Genomic DNA, 21,568 nt, shown 5'->3' with positions numbered 1-21,568 from the left:
GTTTGCTTGTCTCACATTATACTTGCTTGATAGTTCATCTAGCCTAGCCTTGAGCTCAAAGTTTTCCTTCTCTAGTTGTGAAACACTAGAAGAGGAGTTAGTAACTAAAGTATGCTCAATTGACAATTTTTCATACCTTTCACTCAGGGCCTTTAGTTCTTCCATCTTAGAGATGAGAAACAATTCTTGCTTTTGAATTGATTGCTCTTGCTTCTCAATCTCTTCTTCAAGCTCATCATTGTTTTCAACTATCTTCATGATGATGAATTTGTCTTTGCGGTTGAGATGATCAAGGTTTTAGTTGTCTTCAACTTCAACATCACTCTCATCTTGATCATCTACTTGTGCTTTCTCCTTTTCTTGATCTTTCTTGTTACTCTTTTTCTTGCTTTTCTTGGCCATGCGACACAAGTGATGAGTATCATGAGATACTGAGGTTGACTCATCACTTGGTCGCCACCAGGCTTGACACGTCCGGTATGTGCAGGCAGACAGTAAGTCATGCGCTGCTTGCACTTCTTGCTCCGGCTCAGCCCTCTCGAGGTCTTGTGAGGCTTCTTCGCTGTAAGAAGACACAATAGACATACTTTCTATTGACTCGATCTCAAGTGCATCATCACATTTGGATTTTCTGTATAAATAAAAAAGTCTAGTCCAAATAAGATGAGCACTCTCCGGAGGTGGTTGTCCATTGAAGATTGCCTCATCTTGAACCTCTACACTTAATGTACTCAAAATGACATTAATAGCTTGAGCATTGAGTTGCACATATATCTCTTCCTTTTTTGAGAAATTTTTGTGGTTGCTCCAATCAACTATAGAAAGAGTTATGCTTGCATCCACAATATGCTCAACAAGAGGACTAATATCCCTAAAAGCATTGAGTATATGAATTGACCAAGGTAGAAAGTTTGAACCATTATTTTGGAGAAGCACCAGCTCCAACTCGATAGGCATCGACATCCTTTTCTCACGGCGGTGAAGCTTTAGGTGAGAACCTTGCACCGATACCAATTGAAAGGACCTAGGATGCCGCCTAGAGGGGTGAATATGCATTTCTGAAAATTAACACCTTTAAATGCGGAAACGATTAGTAAAGAGAGTTTCCAAAATGGAAACTCTAAATTAAGTGTAGTACCACCTCTCACAAGTTAGCCACAGAGTAAACAAGGTATAAAGAATATATATAGAAGTTACAACCCTACAATACAAAGTTAGAACAGAGAATGAATATATTCAGCACAGGCAGGAAATACCAGACGTGTCCGGTATGCACGTGTTCTGCAGAACAGCCTATCACAGTGATCAATACCGGACCTGTCCGGTAGCTACGTGTCTGGTATACACGGTTTCAGTGGAACAGACCTAAACTTGCTTCTTTCGATTTCTAACTTCAAATCAAATTGCAGGTACCTACTAGATATGACAATATACATAGATAACCTATACAAGAGCAAGAGCAACACAAATATCGAATGAAATACGAATTGAGACACGATATTTGTTTTATCGAAGTTTGGACTCGTTTGAGTCCTACTCTCGGTTGAGGGGGCTGCGGGCGACCCAGCGAAGGTTAGCCCTAGAGGATACCACGAATGTCACTCTAGCTGGAGTCTTTTCTAACTCCTTTTCCTCCTTCCACTTGTTGATTCCGAGGCGACGGAATCAACCGTTACAAACTTTCCGAGGCACACCACAATCTCTCGGGTGCTCTTCGGCGACGCCTAGCTGTCTAGGACCGAAGAGTCCAAGAGTAACAAATGCGAATCACGAAATGGACAATATGCACAAGTGCTCAAGTGGTGGCTTGCTCTCTTTTTCAAATTCTCTCTTAACCCACAAATGGATTTTGCTATTTGGATCACACACTCACTAAGAGAGGGTTTGGAAGAGTTGGCAAGGCTCAAAACGTGTATGTGTATCAGCAGAATCAGCAGGCTCGAAAGGTGGAGGCTTGGAGGTATTTATAGCCCCCTTGGAAAAACTAGCCTTTTTATAGCCGTTGCCATACCGGACACATCTGATATGCATACCGGACATGTCTGGTATGACTTACACTGCGCCAATGGTAACTAAGTTATAGTGACAATGTGAAGCGTCGGAACTCCCAATAAATGCCGAAACTCCCGACCGTCGGAACTCCCGACTCATGTTGGAACTCCCGACCCTCAGCATATTTGAAAACCATGTAACTGAGTTAAAGTATGTGAGGTGTCAGAACTCCCGACTCATGCCGGAACTTCCGACCGCCGGAACTCCCGACTCGCGTCGGAACTCCCGACCCTCAAGGCATTTGAAAAATAGCCGTTGGCTTCCGGTCGTCCATACCAGACACGTCCGGTATGACCACTACAGTGAACTCTCCAAGTCAGCTAAAGCGTGAGACATCGGAACTCCTGACTGTCAGAACTACCAACTTATGTCGAAACTCCCGATGAACCAACCTGAGAACAACAATTTTACCATTGCTAGGCAAATACCGGACATGTCTGGTATGAATACCGGACACGTCCGGTATTGCCAGACCAGCAAGAAATCAGTTAGCTCTTTTACCTCTCAAATACTCAAAACTCACATGGGTTGGCTTAAGCACTTATGAAACATTATCTATCAATATGATGCATCCCTCTTAATAGTACGACATACCTATTAAACTCAAGATTAAAGGAAAAACGAATTTATATCGTCTGAGTTGACCTCTTTTGAATTAATGCCGTCTCTTTTAATCTTCATCAAGTAAGGGTGCCAATATGTTGATATTGATCTTATCACTTGAGCATAGCCATCTTGAGCATATGACTTGATTCCATTCATCAAATATGAATAACTCCAAATGCATCAAGTCACTTCAAACATTTTGTCCAATATAGATTTGATCATCCACATCAATATAACCATCGTAGCTTGATTAGTACCTCAACTAAATGCAAGTACTTCCTTCTTCACCCTAGCTAGGTTCTTTGACCGCCAAGTCGTCGCTTGCCCTTCACCCTTGCTTAGTACCTCGAAGCCTTTTTTTGCTATCTTCACCATCTCAAGCCATCAAGTCACATCTTGTGTTGAATCAACCATTCATTTGTATTGTTATCTTTTTCATTTCAATTACCAAGCTTCAAATATGAGACTATTCCATATGTAATCTCTCATGTCTCATTAATTAATTCTTACGAGATTGCTTTCACACAGTACATGAAAATCCCATAATAAATAAGCCTTTGTATGAATTCCATTTACATTATTGTCCTGTGCTTGAACTAGATTGTTTATACAACAATACATCATTTTGGCTTTTATTAAGTACATGTGAGATAACTTATTACCTGTCCACACTTAGCAAATGGGTTAGACCTTTAATCATGTTGTCATTCAATCATCCAAAACCCACTCAAGGGCTAGATGCACTTTCACTGGACAAATACCGGACACGTCCGGTATTACCAGACCAGTAAAAAAAAGATTAGCTCTTTTGTCTCTCAAACACTCAAAACTCACATGGGTTGGCTTGAGCACTTATGAATCATTATTTATCAACATGATGCATCTCTCTTAATAGTACGACATACCTATTAAACTCAAGATTAAAGAAAAAATAAATTTATACAGCTTGAGTTGACCTCTTTTGAATTAATGCCGTATCTTTCAATCTTCATCAAGTAAGGGTGCCAACATGTTGATATTGATCTTTTCACTTGAGCATAGCCATCTTGAGCACGTGACTTGATTATATTCATCAAATTTGAATAATCCCAAATGTATCAAGTCACTTCCATCAAATACTCCAATAGTAATTTGATCCTCCACATAAACATGTCCATCATAACTTGATTAGTACCTCAATTAAATGCAAGTACTTTCTTCTTTACCCTAGCTAGGTTCTTCGGCCGCCAAGGCATCACTTGCCCTTCACCCTTGTTTAGAACCTCGAAGCCTTTCCTTGCTATCTTCACCATCTCAAGTCATCAAGTCATATCTTGTGTTGAATCATTTATTCATTTATATTGTTATCTTTTTTATTTCAATTTAGTAAGCTTCAAATATGAGATCATTCCTATATGTAATCCCTCATATCTCATTAATTAATTTTTACGAGCTTGCTTTCACACAGTATATGAAAATCCCACAATAAATAAGTCTTTGTATGAATTCTATTTGCATTGTTGTCTTGTGCTTGAACTAGATTATTTATATAACAACACATCATTTTGGTTTTCATTAAGTACCCGTGAGATAACCTATTACCTGTCTACACTTAACAAACGGGTTAGACCTTTAATCATGTTATCATTCAATCATCCAAAACTCACTAAAGGGCTAGATGCACCTTCACACATCACCATGTAATTAGTTTGATATGATTCACCAAGGGCCACTGATCTGATCTAAAAGTAACAGGGTAACATTGATCTGTAGCACCCATGAGAAAATCCCTTACTAGGCTATCGTCCTGTTCGCTTAGCTTATAAGCCGTACTTTTTTAGTTAACGAATAATATTTTTCTCTCATAACAAATCAGCCAACAGTACTTTCAGCCATGGCTTATCAGCCAAGAAACATGGCATATATCACTGAAAAATCAATGTGTAAAATACAGTAAGACTAAAAAATACAGATCAGATACTTACACGATAATTAACTTTAGTTTTTGTCTTCTTTGTGTGCTTGCAGCGTACATGAATCCAGCTTGTGCTGTAAGGAAGACGAGCAAAGAGAAAATCAATGCCACAAAGAATCAAAAGGATACCACCTTTCGAAATGTGACCACAGGCGCCCTGTTCGTTTGGCTTATAAGCCGTACTTTTTTAGCCAATGAATAGTATTTTTTTCTCACAATAAATCAGCCAACAATATTTTCAACCATGGCTTATCAGCCAAGCGAACAGGGAAAAGAAAACCACAGCCTATTCTCATAGCTTGTAGATGTGAAAATGCTGCTACATACATCCTGAAAAAAAAATACAGAGAATATGTTTCATGATCTGAGTACATTTATAACCTCCAAAGGTGAGGACTCGGAGAACCTGTGGGGGCAGGGAGGAGGAGGACGGGGATAGCTACTTAGAGGGTGAGTACATTTTGTTCTCTCATTATTTTCTAATAATGAATATTATTTGTTCATGAGTTTTAAAATTTTTACTTTGATATTCTTATTTTTATGAAGAAGAATTCCCTAATATTTAGTTTTCAAAATAAAAAGGAATTCTATCGTTGACATTTCAAAATAGAAAAGGATTCTATCATTGACATTTCTTAAAACGAAAGTTATCTGCACATGGGCAGTCAGGGTAGTACAGGCAAGCTGTTCTGTACCTTAGGAGCTCGTGCTCCTCCATATCACCAGAGTTCAGAGTGTTCTTGAGATAACCAATGAAGTTTCCATAGTTAATGTGCTGGTATGTTGGTTTGGTTGATAAGTCATGACTGAAAGTACTGTTGGCTGATTTGTTGTGAGAGAAAAATACTGTTCGTTGGCTAAAAAAGTATGGCTTATAAGCCAAACTAACAGGGCGGTGATCTGCAGCAAGCCTTTGATTGTTCTTTGTCGTCACCAACAGAGAGAAATTTAGACTTTTCTAGAAAAAGATTCGACATACTTTGTTTTGGGAGAATTTATATGGCAGGAAAGAAATATACTAAGATTAGTTAGTTACCTGAAAACGAGCCATGCCCATTTCTGAATCAGCAGAACCACCGAGCCTGACAGCAACTCAGCTCATCGGCTCTTCATCATGACAACGAATCAAGGCCTGTTTGGCTAGTATTAAAGCCGGCTGATAATTCGGTTAAAACCGTTTTATTGTGAGAGAAAAATACTATAGATTCTAACTGATAAGCCGGCTGATAAGTTCGAACGAACAAGCCCCGAGAAGCAGCAACAGCAGCACAAGGTGAGAGCGCAAACCAAGACCAAACCACCTCCTGAACACCCTTCCACCGGTTTCACAGGGGCAGAAGCAAGGGAGGAGAAGAGAGGAGTTGTGTCTGCAAATTCCAGAAACATTTGAGCAAAATCATTGTATAAAACGCATTAAAAAATAGCAGCATATACGTTTGCATTCCTAACCCGGTAAAATATTTCCACTCTTGTCCATCCATTGGTGATTATTTGGGTTGTTTGGGAAGACCGAAGAGGCTTGTGTGGTGCCTCTTCTGCGATACTATGAATCTGATCTGTCCATGGGCGGTAGAATGCTGCTTCCTTAGCTCTGGATTGTTTGGATCAAGATTGATGGCAAATTCAACATCTATACACACAATTGGAGTACAATACAGGTCAATATTCAGAAAGTGAAAAAAAAAGATTATAGAAAAGACAAAGACATGTAATAGTCACTCGTCAGAAGCATTATAGCATGGAATATATTTGAAGCCAAGTAATAGTCACTCGTCCAAATACTTTTGCTAATTGGTTCTGACTTCTGAGATCTAATCTTCTGTTGAAGGCCAACATGTCCAACGAGCTATGAACCTTCTGAAAATTCACATGATGATTTGGAATGAATAAAAATCCAACTACCCTAACAGATTGGCGATGCACGTGCCTTTCTATTCATACAAAACACATACGACTGAAGGATTGATCCCAGAAAATTAAGTTTTCAGAAAACTGCAATCAGCAAAAGTACCAATCAGATCTCAATAGGTACAAGCAATAATTGAAAAGGAAAATGGTTGGGTTTTTTAAAAAAAGAGTGCAGTTGTTGCTTCTCACAACTCAGCCCAAAACACACACAACGGCCCATCTGGGCTTTTCCAATTCCCACTCGGCAACTCCCCACACCAAATCAATCCTTGACGGCTCGACGACTCCAGACACGGACACAATAAGCGAGGTAGCGAGCGGAAGTTCGCCGAATCGAGAAAACAACACCAGCCACTTGGAACCCTCGATCTGTTCGTTTGATCGTAAACGATTGTAATTTTTCAATTAGAATAGTATTTTTCTCTCACACTAAACCAGTCAACAGTAATAATTCACGATCGTATACGATCGTATCAACACCAGCCAAACAGGTAGCGCAGCCGGCTGCTGGCAGCGTCGCGCCACCCCCGCCCTACGTGGCTGCGCCGGTACGCCCTTGCTCCATCCCTCCGGCCACCACGGCTCGCCAACAGCCAGCTCCGCTCCCCTACCCTCGGCCGCCTCGGCGCGTCAGCGCGTTGCCGGCGGCCGGCCTCCCACGGCCTCGAGCTCCAGCCCCTCCATCCAAGCATACCCAACTTTGAAATCCTGGGTCTGGCACTGGTTGATTCCGTGTTTTGCCCATATTAGCTATGGTTTGTCATGTGTTAGGGTTCGGCTTCTGCATTCTTTTTTTCTCGCCTACAAAACCTGAGCTTCCGCTCAGAACCACTACGGGTGTCGCCCTAAATTTTACTGTCCCTCGGATCTTCCATCAGATGACCACGATTGCCTGAAGCGGATTTTACCGGGAGCGGATTCTGGGCCTGCTTCTTGTTCCAAACACACTACACAACCTGTCCCCGTCGCTCCCCATACCAACCACTCTCCCTCCCCTCCCCCCTGCGTGCGCTGCCGCTTCGCAACAAGACACGATGCGGCGGTCCCTCTCCCTCCTCGCACGGCAGGTGGCGCTGCGGCGGCTGCTGAGCAACGTGCCGGAGTCCACCGTCTACGGGGGGCCACGCCCGCAGGAGTTCTCGGCGGCGCGGCGCGTGACGGTGACCACCCTCCGCGGGAAGCATCGCCGCGGGGAGCCCATCACCGTCGTCACCGCCTACGACTACCCCTCGGCGGTCCACGTCGACTCCGCGGGCATCGACGTCTGCCTCGTCGGGGACTCCGCCGCCATGGTCGTCCACGGCCACGACACCACGCTCCCCATCACGCTCGAGCTCATGCTCGAGCACTGCCGCGCCGTGGCCCGGGGCGCGCCGCGGCCGCTCCTCGTCGGCGATCTCCCGTTCGGCTGCTACGAGTCCTCCGCCACGCAGGTACGCGGCCCCCACATCACACAGTACTTGCTCCTCGCATTCGTGTCACGGGCGACGTTTAAGAGCAGGTTGTACCTTGTCACTGCAGAAATCTAATGTTTGTTAGATTTGGACAGGAAACATCTTGTTGTACAATATATAGTCCACGAACTGTAGCTCTCTCCCCATTTTATTGTTTTTTTTTGATTCAACACTAGATGTTCAGCAACAGCACCTTTTTGCTTATAACCAAATAATGCTGCAAAAGTACCACACCAAATTCTAAAAGGAAAACACAAGGTCAGCAGGTTCAATGTTATTAATGTGCACGCACAAATGCACTTTTTTTAGCATGAAACGGCAGGTGCTCTGCCTTTGCATTAAGTAGGAGGTGCAGAGCAACAACAAATTTACAGATAAATGCACATGTTTGAGGAATACTGATGGTATTTTCATATTCCTTTAGGCTGTTGATTCAGCTGTGAGGGTGCTGAAGGAAGGTGGAATGGATGCAATCAAGCTGGAAGGGGGTGCGCCATCGAGGATCGCTGCAGCCAAGGCTATTGTGGAGGCTGGTATTGCAGTCATGGGGCATGTTGGCCTCACACCGCAAGCTATTAGTGTGCTCGGTGGATTTAGGCCTCAAGGGAAGACGGTTGACAGTGCTGTAAAGGTGTGCTGCTCCTCATTGCTTGTGGTCTGGCTATATATTTGTTGGTACGCCTTTGGTGTGCTGACTGATTGGTAGGTTTCAATAATACAATCCATTCTATTGTGCTTGTGTAGGTTGTGGAGACAGCACTTGCCTTGCAGGAGGCTGGATGCTTCTCGGTTGTGTTGGAGTGTGTGCCTGCTCCAGTGGCAGCCGCTGTAACATCAGCATTGAAAATCCCAACCATTGGCATTGGGGCTGGACCATTCTGTAGTGGACAGGTTCGTTTGTTCATTACTCTGTAAAATGAGTACTAGAGAACTAGATATTGCTTTGCTCAATGTTTTAAAGGCGGTAAGGCGAGGCGAGGCGAGTGACCCCCTTCCGAACGCCTAGGTGAATAAGGCGCTCGCCTAGGCGACACCATATAGACAATTTAATATATAATGCCAATGAAAAATCAGATGCCAATCCAACTTTAATATAGCAAATTATAAGCATAATATGTAGTGCTATTAGAGTTCTAGAGCACCACATAAAGTAGCAAGTAGCAAATATGAAATGTTCCATCTCTTAGTAGCCATAAACTAGTCTCTAATGGCATATATAACTTAATTAGTAGTGCTGCTAGTGCAGCACATATATTAGCTTACAAAAGAGGGACTGAAATCTCTAATCTCTCAAGTCTCAATAGCCATCATCAAACTCTCCAGGGATGTTGGCTGCCTCATTGTCTTCTCCAGTTTCATTGGCATCGTTTGGATCATCCTCACAATCTGTCACATCTGCATCATCAAATGGATCTGGATTTTCTTCATTGTCTGAACCCAACTCATCTTCATTCACCGCAGGTGCAGAATTTCTTGCACGCTTATGGGCTGCTCTTGGAAAGTTTCGGCCTTGAAGTGATTGAGATGCTCCAACAGCTTCATCAACAAGGTTCCAAGTAAGGTCACACTCAGACCCACGAGCACCTTGAGGGGGTACATGCAATGAGTCAGCCCACTCATTGTTCCAATCAAAGTCCTCAATAACCAAAGGATCAAAGTTTTTTCCCTTCTTTTGGCGTAACTTTTGGAACCTAGATTTCATCTTCCGGTTGTAGGAAACAAAGACAATAGAATTCAGCCTCTTATGCAACAATCGGTTCCTTTTCTTTGTGTGGATCTACAAAACCAGAAACACAATTGCAACAAAAAATGAATAAACTGCTTGCTGAAATATTGGTAAGGGCAGCAAGCAAATGAGGAAATACTCACAGATTCAAATTTGCTCCAATTTCGCTCACAGCCAGATTAGGAAGCACAAAGACTAACCACACACCTTGCAAATCTTTGTAGTTCAATAGCATGGCCACCATAGGAATGCCACCAATCAACTAGAGCAAACAAATGAAACAATATATTAGGAGCTAGGACCTAAAAAATGCTAGCTGGAATTAAATTGATATGATGTACACTTGCTGAAATTAAAATGGAAATGAAACACTTACGAGGACTCATTGACTCAAGGTTTTGTATGGCCATCTTATTTGAAAAAGCTTCTCTAAGATATTCATAATCCATGGCTTGAGCATTGATCTTGCTTCTAGTTTCCTCATCCTCCACCATTCTTGCAAGCACATCAAGAAAGCAACCTCTTAGCTGTCCAACAGTTGCATCATCATCCTTTTTTAGGAGAGGATGTAGCTTCCCTGGGTTCAAATACATTGCAGCCCCATACAATGGATGATCCATTTGTTTCTCCCAACGTCGCTCAATTATTCCCATGATCTTCTTGAGCAAAGATTTCTTGGATTGGATGGCAAAGCTTTGATTGATCCTCTTCTTTGCATGGTTCATTAGAGCTTGAACCTCCGGCATTGCTGGCTTCTCATCTCCATCAACCACCCTAAGCACAATAAGGAGTGGGGCTGAAGCTCTAACGCAATCTTCCACTGAATTCCAAAACTGTGTAGAGAGCACAATGTCATGCACATCTAGACCAGCTTTAGTTTTTGCTAATTTGTTCCCAGTCCATGCTTCACTAACCATTAAAGACTTCAAAGCATCCTTGTGCTTGTACAAGCTCTTCAAAGTCAAAAAGGCCGTTGCAAAACGTGTGGCTGCTGGCCTCACAAGGTCAGCCCCACCTGTTTTCTCCCTCATGGCACTAAGGATCCTCCCATGCCTATAGATGAAAGTTGTCACACGCCTTGCACGTGTAATAGGTTTCTTGAATTCCGACAAATTCCCTATATCTTCTAACATGAGATCCAAGCAGTGCGCAGCACATGGAGTCCAAAATATTGTAGGAATCCTGTCCATGAGAATCTTGCCTGCGGCCTTGAAGTTAGCACCATTATCTGTGACAACTTGAACAACCTTGTCTTTCCCAATCTCCTCAACCTTCTTCTCTAGCAAACCAGCAAGCATGTATGCATCATGTACTTCACTTGATGCATCAATGGACTCCAAGAAATAAGTCCCCTCCGGGCTCTTTACAAGGAAGTTAATCAAGTGGCGGCCCCTCCTATCAGACCATCCATCAGACATGAGTGTGCAGCCATAATGTTTCCATGCTCCTCTCTCATGGTACTTGTTGACTTGACAGCTTCTTGAAGTAATGGCTCCCCAAGTTGATATGGTGTTGGAGGCTTGTACCCTGAACCATATTGTGCTGTGGCTTCAACTGCAATCTGAAATTGTCTTGCTGCTGCTGCATTAAAAGGTATGCCACATTCATAGAAAACAAGGACCATTGTGTATCCACATAATGCTTCTCTTCCTTGGTTTTTGTACTGGACACAATTGTGGGCTGATAAGACCCAGAAAGTCTCTCATCTACTATCTCTTCTGGTGTTTTTCGAAGCATCTGAACTACAGATTTGTTTGCCTTTCCCTCTGCTTTAGTCTTGTTACCAACAGCCATGAATTGTAAGGATGCTTGCCTCTTTTTTGCTGCTGTCCCTGAACTAGGCTGTACCGCAGCAGCAGCCTCATTTGCTGCCACCTCCACCACCTCATCATCTAGAACCAATGGTCTTTTCCTCTTGTTTGCATCCAAGTAAGCTGCCATCTCCCTCCTAATTTCAGTGCTCACACTTGGACATAGTTTTGCATCTCCATAACCTCCTGCCAAATGTTGCTTCAACCTTTTAATCCCTCCACGAACTGAGCCGCCACATAACCCACCTCATCTCTGTTTTGAAGGTTTGGCCAATAGCCAAACCTCCAAGCTGGATCTTTTGACCTTTGCGGCAGGCTGGATCGTTCTTGGGATCATATCCGCTGACGATTGATGGTGGACTTGCCATGGTTCCTGCTGTATAATTTTTATAAACTAATGAGTTCAGAGAATGGCAAAGTGTAGGAATCAGTAAACTACCAATTTAATTATCTACCAGCAGTCTAGCACAGAGCACAAACAGAGCAGAAGCAGCTAAAACAGAGCACCCTCCAGCCTAATAAACAAATCAAAGCAGCATAAAAGGCAGTGCAATTAGCATATAAAACAGAGCAATTAGCATATAAAATAGAGCAACAGCAGCTAATGTACTACTCCATTTAGCATCTATAAATCAAAGCGCAAGTAGACAAAGCAACAACTGTACCCATGTGATTGCTATCTGCTCTGTTTTATATGCAAACAAACAAAGCAGGAGACAGCCGCATGCAAGCTTCTGCCTTTGTAAGAGCAAACAAAGCAGGGTACAGCCGCACATGCCACATGCAAGCTTTGGCCTTTTTAAGAGAGAAACAGAGAGAGGAGGCGAGGGATACCTGGTCCAGTGGAGGGCTGGCCTGAAGGCTGAGTAGAGCTGGGCACCGGGGAAGCCATGGCTTGTCGCTGGGCGGAGTTGGGGACCAGTGAAGCCATACTGGGTCCACCGAAGAAGCAGGTCGTCCTGGTCCGTGCGGACGGACGCATTGGTCCGCACAGAGGAAGCGGAAGACAGGCAAGCGGACGCGTGCGGGAGGCTGCGCGGCTCCGAGCGGATGCGAGCGGGACCTGGCCACGAGTGGGGAAGAAACACCAGCAGGGTCTGCCTCTCCCTCTCTCTTCCCAATCCCCTCCCTCTATTCCCGCGTGATTTCCTCGATACGTGCGTGCTGGAAACGACGGAAGGCGGGAGAAGTCCTGCGCAGGAGCGATTTCCCGCCCTGGGTCCCTTCCCTTTCCCTCGTGACCGCCTTAGGTTGGTTGGCGTCGCCCCAGACGCCTAACGCAAAAGGCGGACGCCTTAGACGTCGAGGCGGACGCCATACGACACCTGGCTAGGCGACCCCCGACGCCCAGACATTTCCGTCGCCTGGACGTAGGCGACGCCTTAAAAACATTGGCTTTGCTTACAGATACAAGATGTTGACTCTGTTCATAGTGTACATGCCATCAGTCATACGGAGTACACACTGATTATTTAGTCTTTTCATCAAGTGAATACATGGCATTCCCTCAAAAAACACATGCATGCCTTTGTGGTCCTCTTGTATCATAAAACTAGAATACTCCGCACGTTGTTGCAGGAATTGCATGGTATGATAACATGGACAACAAAATACTTGTGTCTTGCTTACGTGGACATTACAATTGCATGGGCTAGTGGATTTTAATTGTGTGATAGTGGATTGCCTAGTTGGACAGCTTGCATGTTGAGAGAAATATGTAGTGGAGTTTTGCTTTATAAGAGTATAAGATAAGATAAGCATGTTATCAAGTGAACTCGTCAAGCAAAGTCACTTGACCACTTCGATATCAGTCGTTTACGACATCTGAAGATGCATAACATGTTTGCTCATGAAGCCTGACATGCACTTATTATAATGCAGGTCTTGGTATACCATGACTTGTTAGGGATGCTGCGACACCCACATCATGCCAAGGCAAGTGTTTATTTACTCCTATGCAAAAACAATAAGGTTGAAGTGGGGTTCCTAAGCATTTTTTTCTTTGTTACTCGTACAATTTTATTAATCCCAGTGTGTACTTCTGCTCTCCCACAGGTCACACCAAAATTCTGTAAGCAATTTGGTAACGTGGGCGATGTCATCAACAAGGCGTTATCAGAGTATAAGCAAGAAGTGGAAACTCAGACTTTCCCTGGTCCAAGCCACACACCGTATAAGATAACTCCCACAGATGTTGATGGCTTTGCAAATGCACTGCAGAAGATGGGTTTGAGTGACGCCGCAGATGCTGTGGCTGCTGCTGCTCAAAACAGTGAGAAAGGTGGAGAACCAAACGGAAACTGTTGATCTAATGTTGGTTGTTTTCAACAGATACACTAGATCTAGATGAGAATATCAGGGCAGATTATCTAGCATAACGGTGTCCTGCAGTGGTGCAATCTTGCCAGACTGCAGGTGTAAACTGAAACTGAGAATCCTGATGTCGTTGACTGGACAACGGGTATCCTTAATAAACACTAGCCACTATGCCAGCGCTTCGCTGCGGGTGATCTGCTTGATATATCAAACATTGGGGATCATGTATACGTGTTACTCGAAAGTATCCCCACGGAAGCTATAGCTAATTAATTTTTTCCACTACCATGTTGTGGAAGATGATCTTCTTGGTATATATCAAATCTTAGGGATCATATGTATGTTGTACTAAAAAATATCTCAATAGAAGCTAATATGTATTTTCCAGTATGATGTTATGTAAGGGTGATAGAGTTTGGCATCCATTACACAATATCTATTCTAGGTCACTAAATAAAATCACTGGCATATTGGTGTAGAGAAATGGTATATTGGCATAGAGAAATATTTGCTCAAGTGGAATTCAAACAACCAACATCACTAAACTCAAAGCACAACACCATGTGGGATTACATTATAGGTGGAAATAATAAACACTACAACGAGGGTTCTTGAGGGGCCCATGTCTCCACTTAGATCATTCTTCGTAGCTTGAGAAATCTTCTGGGAGGATGGAAGGAGGGCAGATGCCATCTCCTGGTGGTGCCTGAGTCAGCGGGAGAATCTCTTCTCCATCGATTGACCCTGTCTCGGAAATTCCATGGGAGGCCTCGGTTGGTGGAGGCGCGGGCGGCGTGTCCACAATCTTCCCTTGGATTTCTTCCATGGTTGCAACTGGGATTCCATCTAGTATTAGGCATTCTCTCCCTTCCAGAACAAGGGTCCTTCTCTTGGCCCTAGTGACAAGGTAGATATTCTTCAATTGCTGAGTGTGGCGGTCTTCGGCCTGTTTGAAGGCTTCAATTGTTGTAGCCTCATGGCTCTCCGCTCTAGCTGCCTGCGCCTTAGCCTCCACAAGCTGCACTTGCAGGTTTCTTATTTGGTTCTCGGCCTCCTCTGCCCTTAGAATGCACTTCTTCAAATGGGTGGCATGCCTATCATATTGCTTATCTAGGGAAAGTAGGTAGGTAGACATGAACACCGTAGTTGGGTCACTTTCACGTAATTCAGGGTCCTTCGAGGGTCCTCATTCGGGCTACCCACACAGGACGGTCTCTTGTTAAAGGGGGGAAGAATCTCATGGGTGTACGACATATTGGCCTCTCATAAATCTGGCATAGGTACCTCAAAGCTTTGCGAGCGATAGATTGGTAAGTGTCCTTGAACCAAAACCCTATAGTAGAAACCACCCACGGCCCTATGTTGGGGAAATCTTTACTTCCTCCAACATAGATGATGACCTCGCACCGCTCTGTGCCATACTCCTCATATTCTCTACCTACATACTCTGGGTGATCCAAAAGACCTATCCTGGACATGGTGGCATATAGGAGCTTGGGAAAACCATCTTTGTTCAAGCAGTAGCTAGTGGTCCACTTTTCATCTGCCATCTGCAAGGAAAAGGAGGGTAAGTAATTTTTGTAATATATAGGAGAGGGTAAGATTTCATAAAGATGGTCATGGTTTTCTCACCTTGATAAGGACACCGGCGAAGAGGAAGGCCGCTGTAGCCGCTCGATTCCTATAGGAGAGCAGAGAAATGGGGAGAGAGGGATGATACTCGATGGGAAGGAAGTTGAGCTAGGATGTGTTACCTCTTGAGATATGGAAGACCTCTGAGGTACCAAATTTTATAGCTAGAAGGATGGAGTTGTATCCAGCAGCGCAAGAACCACATTTAATGCGAGCGACTGTGGCGTCGACACGGGTGATGTCATGTAGTGCCAAGGGCGGTGGTGAGGTGACATTGTGGCAGTAGTTGTTGGGCACTTCAAGGGCATTCTCCATTATTTCCGGGCACGCGGGTGCCTTTGCGTAGTTCCTGTGGATGCACGCCTAAACAATGGTAGGCACACACGACATGAACGATGGTGAGGTAACACTGTGGCAGCAGTTGTTGCCTGGTTAAGGGTCATTCTCCATTATTCACGGGCATGCGCGTGCCTTTGTGCAGGTTGTGTGGGAGTGTGCCAAAATAGTGGTAGGCATAACACGAGCACACAAAGACAACAAAGCTAGGCACAATGTTACCTACAATGGAGCATGTCCCTTAAATGTCCAAAGAATGAAATCATCAGAACAGGACAAAGTAACCTACAATTAGAGATGATAACAAGAGATCTAGCAAGCAAGAGTATGAAAGAAATGGAAAGGAGATGGTCATGACGTCCTCGAACTGATTATAGGCAGAACATGACTTTTGCACAAATACATGAGAGGATGGGAAAGTAAAGAAATATGTGCAGGCACCTGACACTTCAGCTTCTCCTTTGTCGGGTTGCCTCTTCTTTGATTGTCTAGAGGAAGTTCCTTCCATTCGCCACACCTGTGGACCTATGGATTTGTCCACATACATATGATACATATTATATTGTACTCATACATCTTTGCATTACGTTACTACATACATGTGCATAATTAAGTTTTTTCTGCGGAGTGTATCCATGGTAGTACATAAGTAGTTATAGGAATGCCTGCTAGCGTACATTGTTTAGTTTGCCAGACCTAGGTTATCAACGCTCACAGCACTTACCCCCATCCCCTCTTCTTGCCCGACTACACCATCGACTCTTCATATACATGGGCTGGTCGACCTAGGGTTTAAAGGGCAAGAAGCACTTTCCCCTCTACCACTCCACCCCATCCCCCCTCACCTCTGCAGGATCAAACTACATCTCGTAGATGATGTCAATTAAACCGGTGGTAATCATGGGTGCCACTGGCACAGGCAAGACGAAGTTATCAATTGACATATCCAAGGTGATTGGTGGTGAAGTGATAAATGCGGACAAGATGCAAATATATGCTGGTCTTGACATCGCAACTAACAAGATCCGGCTGAATGATCAAGGTGGTATTCCTCATCACTTAATTGGGGTTATTTCATCAATTGCGGATGATGTGTCTGTACCTTCCTTTTGATCTATTGCAACAACTACCGCGGAGTCTATTGCAAGGCGTGGTCGAGTTCCAGTTTTGGTAGGTGGGTCAAACTCACTTATGCATGGATTTCTTGCTGACCACCTTGATCCCTCCCTTGCCAATCCTTTTTTGATACCAAAGTATAAGCCAAATTTAAGGTTCAAAAGTTTTCTACTTTGGGTCCATACGCATGAGCTGGTTCTTAATGAGTATCTGTGTCGCCGTATTGATGATATGGTTGCTTCTGGCTTAGTTGAGGAACTAAAAGAGTATTTTGATACTATGCTGGCTCATAAGATTGGCAACCACACTAGGCTGGCTAAGGCAATTGGTGTGCGAGAACTAAGCAAATATTTTGGTGGAGGCATGAGTCTTTCTGATTCCATAGATGAGATGAAAGCAAATACAAAAGCCCTTGCAAAATCACAGACTACAAAGATTCGCTATATCGCTGGTGTTTGGGGCTGGCCTGTGTGTGTGGTGGACTCTACAGAAGCCATACGCTGCCATCTAAGTGGAGGAGACCATAGTACGGAGGACATATCATGGGAACGCGATGTGAGTTCTCCTGTAATTGCTATTGTGGATAAGTTTTTACATAGCTAACGCCAACGCTGGCTATCCATGTGAGTTCTTGTAAGTAATTAAATAAATCCAATTGAACTATCTTTTAATATATGCGAGTGGTACCATGTTAGCTATAGTATGGGTTATTATTTCCATGACTCGAAAATGTATTGATATTTGATCTGGAAACCTTCCACTTATTACTGCTTGTAGCATGGATGTTAATGGCAATGCTTCATATGGTTATTTGCATATTAGTACCATATACTCCTTTATTCGTTGAAAATCGAAGGACCCAACTCTATAACACCCTTTCTTCTACCTTGTTGTACGATGCATTGATAGATTCCCCTCTAATTTGTAAATAACCCTCATTTAGAATGAACTAATGGAAACGAAGAAGCATGGAAATGCAAAGGACGTGTACCTAGGTGACAGGTAAAGGAAAGGGACTCAAAACTAGTCTGCAGTAAAAACATGCATGACTGAGCAGAAGGATGTTGTTGACTGCTACTTTTATCAAGATGCTCGACATGAAGAAGCAAGAAGAGCATCGATTCTGGCAACACATGTGGTGGCCTACCTTCTGCATGCTTGCTGCTACCTGCTAGATAGCCTGATACTCGTATGCATGCATGTCGGTAGCCAATCTGACGCATGCATACATCCTAGAAGCACGCCACTACTGCCTGCTCTGCACGCTAGAAAAGCTAGATACTCCTACAATCCTGTGGATGTCCCTGGTGTTGACCAAACGCATAGGTACGAACTATCAGAAAAAGCTAGTATTGTATGGTTATCTGTTATCCGTAGATGATTTGTCATCTAAGGCAACACGACGCAAAGAGAGTGAAATTTTTTACTTTCACACATGCACGTGTCTTACAAAAATAAGTACCTTTTTTATCAAGGAAACAAGCTTTAACCTTCAGTTTGAAAGCTCGAGTAGTAACTATAGCAGTTCTAGCATTAAGTTTCTACCTTTGCCATCAAATCCAGACATAGCCCGTGATTGCCTAATGATTCGCTACATATAGGTAGAAGTGGAGGCACGTGGCCCTCTAGATAATACTGGATGCATGGAAGGGATCATCAAATACCATGATCTGGATGATTTCTACCCTACCGCTCGAGTAGCAAAGAAGCAGAAGGTACATGTCAAAGCTAGGTGTTCCCTCAATATGGAGAACGCTGCCCTTTCTAGGTGGTCACTCAACGCACATGATGCCACGCCGCCTATGTGCTCACTCAATAAGGAGGCCACGTTGCCTAAGAGTCCATGCACGGGAAGACCGGTACGTGCACCGTTCTACTAAGAAGAAGGGGCACGTAGAATAATCGAGAGGCCCAAACAATCGGACTCCATCTAGTTCCATGTGACGTTTGCCACATCTGTAATATATGTACGTATGGGACAATCTGGTCCTCGTTCTTAGTGGACACTAGGACATGTATATTGTGCCTGCCTGACTCACGTGTGCGATATTCAAGGATTGGGAGTGTGTGCGTGTACGTATGTGCCACTGTGGCTGTGTGCCAAACATCATACATACGCACTGCACTCTGAAGCAAAGCTGGGTGGGTTGTCACAGCACAGCTATACCTCCTACGGGATCCCATGTCATGATTCCATACCGCCACAGCCCTATAAAAATCATTCAGTCGATGCTATGACATTGCAGCAGGCTAGTAATAATAAGTAACCCTAGAATGGTTCCAGCTTTCAAACAAGATGGTTATTATCCTATATATGATGCATGAAACGTAAGTTCACCATCCCTACCCAGATCAACGCACGCACTGTGAGGATCTACCAGGAGACAGGACAAGACAGGACAGGACAGGACATGCTCACCGCAAACCCAGCAAACCTAGCCATGCATCCCGAGCGAGGGGGCGCATGCAGCAGCCGCATGCCGCAGTCCGCAGCCCGCCTCGTGGTCGTGTCTGCCGCACCCATCCCGTCGCACAGGTGCGTGAACTATCAGAAAAAGCTAGTATTGTATGGTTATCTGTTATCCGTAGATGATTTGTCATCTAAGGCAACACGAGGCAAAGAGAGTGAAACTTTTTTACTTTCACACATGCACGTGTCTTAAAAAATAAGTACCTTTTTTATCAAGGAAACAAGCTTTAACCTTTAGTTTGAAAGCTCGAATAGTAACTATAGCAGTTCTAGCATTAAGTTTCTATCCTCGTATAAATGCACCAGCTATTCCTTGTCACATGGGATTAGAATGAAAAAGATGAATAGGTCCGGGTCTGATTATTTATATCATTAAATGATACTTTGTGGCTCCCTGCCACCCAGCATGATTCAACTGCAATTAGCCAAGGATGTTTGTAGTTCCAAAATTAGTTCCGGTGCATCCTATAGGACAATTTGTAGTGCACAAAGTACCAGTGGCGGAACCAGCAGCATTGTTTAAGAAGGGCTGGAGAAATACGATGACACCTCTAAGTATGATAAATACATACATGAGTGTATGTTTCACCAATTGTTTTCAATGTTTTATATATGTAATTAGTATCGATAACGAAAAATCATGATATTATGATACAAAATGGGTAAAATGATGTTTTAATATGCTATAAATTACAGTAATTATAGGGATATTAAAAACATTTCTACTAGATTGGGGGACCACGCCAAATACAGAGTTCTCTCAAACATAAAAGGGGACAAGAACATGTAAAGATGACATAGGCCCTCATATTGCCATTTCTTGCATACAAACAGTCCAAAGCAAGATCCCAAACGCAAACACGTAAAGAGGAGAGGACTGTCCTCTACATGCATGCTTATTACATAGTGAAAGGATCAAGATGCCCAAGAGGGGGGGGGGGTGAATTGGGCTAATTCTAAATTTTCTTGCAATAATCAAATCCTATGGATAGTCCAATTAACCCCTTGTGCCTAGAAAAGTGTTTCTATCAAACTAACGCACAAAAGACTTAAAACCTATGTTCCAAACTTACTCTAGCATGGCAATTCTATGAATGTAACAACAAGTATTGAATTGCACAAAGTAAATACTCAAAGTAAATGCTCAAAGTAAAGAGAGAGAGGAACACGGCGATGTTTTGCCGAGGTATCGGAGAGTCGCCACTCCCCACTAGTCCTCGTTGGAGCACCCGCGCAAGGGTGTAGCTCTCCCTTGATCCGCGCAAGGATCAAGTGCTCTCTACGGGTTGATTCTTTGACACTCCGTCGCGGCGAATCACCCAAAGCCGCTCACAACTTGAGTTGGGTCACCCACAAGCTCCACCGGGTGATCACCAAGCTCCCAACCACCACCAAGCTATCTAGGTGATGGCGATCACCAAGAGTAACAAGCACGAACTCTCACTTGACCACGCGAAGCCTAATGAGAAGATGGATGCACACTTGGCTACTCTTGATTCACTAATGAGGCTACTTTCTTGGATTCTCAAATCTCAATCACCTCACTAGGACCTTGCTCTTCTTGGCTCTCACAAACGTGTTTCTCAGCTGTTGGAATGAGCAAAAGTGACTCCACACACGAGTGGAGCTTCTATTTATAAGGCAGCATAAAAAACGAACCGTTATGAGCTTCTGCGGGGTGACCGGACGCTCCGGTCGTATTGATCAGACGCTCCGGTCAGTTCAACCCGTGAACTAGTAAAAATGAGTTGACCGGACGCTGGCAGGGTCCGGTCAGCACTGACCGGACGTGTTCGGTCGCATGAAACCCTTACTGGACCCTTACTGGACTCGACCGGACGCTGAACCCTTAGGGTCCGGTCAGTACTAACCGGACGCGTTCGGTCGCAGATTCCCTTCTCGGGAACCTTACTGGAGTCGACCGGACGCTGTCTTTCAGCGTCTGGTCACATGACCCCTTCAGCGTCCGGTCGCACCGAACGTAGATAGCTGATCAAATGAACTGACCGGACCCTGCGGCTAGCGTCCGATCGCACTGGGGCCAGCGTCTGGTCAGCATTTGACCCTCCATTCACTTTCAACTCTCGATCATATGTGAATGAAGTTTGCTCCAAAGGATCTTAGGCATTCATAGGAGCTACCTAGAGCTAGTTTTAACAAGTGTGCACCACACCTAACTCACTAGAC

The 21,568-nt window shown here is 44.0% G+C and overlaps 2 protein-coding genes across 4 annotated transcripts; one reads left to right on the top strand and one right to left on the bottom strand.

The window, feature by feature from the left end:
• Positions 1-7,383: 7,383 nt before the first annotated feature.
• LOC136456626 (3-methyl-2-oxobutanoate hydroxymethyltransferase 1, mitochondrial-like) lies at positions 7,384-14,185 on the top strand. Of its 3 annotated transcripts, XM_066456553.1 has the most exons (6): positions 7,385-7,953; positions 8,399-8,605; positions 8,719-8,865; positions 9,436-9,530; positions 13,393-13,446; positions 13,567-13,701. In XM_066456553.1, the coding sequence occupies exons 1-5, from the start codon at positions 7,555-7,557 to the stop codon at positions 13,415-13,417; spliced, it is 873 nt and encodes a 290-aa protein (XP_066312650.1). In that variant the 5' UTR covers positions 7,385-7,554; the 3' UTR covers positions 13,418-13,446; positions 13,567-13,701. The 3 variants fall into 3 exon arrangements, with proteins under 3 accessions (XP_066312651.1, XP_066312650.1, XP_066312649.1); XM_066456554.1 differs by lacking the exons at positions 13,393-13,446; positions 13,567-13,701 and adding an exon at positions 11,177-11,204 and having other exon boundaries at positions 7,384-7,953; XM_066456552.1 differs by lacking the exon at positions 9,436-9,530 and having other exon boundaries at positions 7,388-7,953; positions 13,567-14,185.
• On the bottom strand, positions 9,548-11,141 carry LOC136456625 (uncharacterized). The gene is made up of 2 exons (XM_066456551.1): positions 9,844-11,141; positions 9,548-9,751 (listed from the first exon to the last, which is right to left on the bottom strand). Exon 1 carries the CDS (start codon positions 11,116-11,118, stop codon positions 10,003-10,005), a length of 1,116 nt encoding a protein of 371 aa, XP_066312648.1. The 5' UTR covers positions 11,119-11,141; the 3' UTR covers positions 9,548-9,751; positions 9,844-10,002.
• Positions 14,186-21,568: the final 7,383 nt, after the last annotated feature.

Source organism: Miscanthus floridulus, chromosome 6 (assembly GCF_019320115.1).
Source record: "Miscanthus floridulus cultivar M001 chromosome 6, ASM1932011v1, whole genome shotgun sequence".
Classification (NCBI taxonomy): Eukaryota; Viridiplantae; Streptophyta; class Magnoliopsida; order Poales; family Poaceae; genus Miscanthus; species Miscanthus floridulus.
This window is presented reverse-complemented; position numbering and strand designations above follow the sequence as displayed.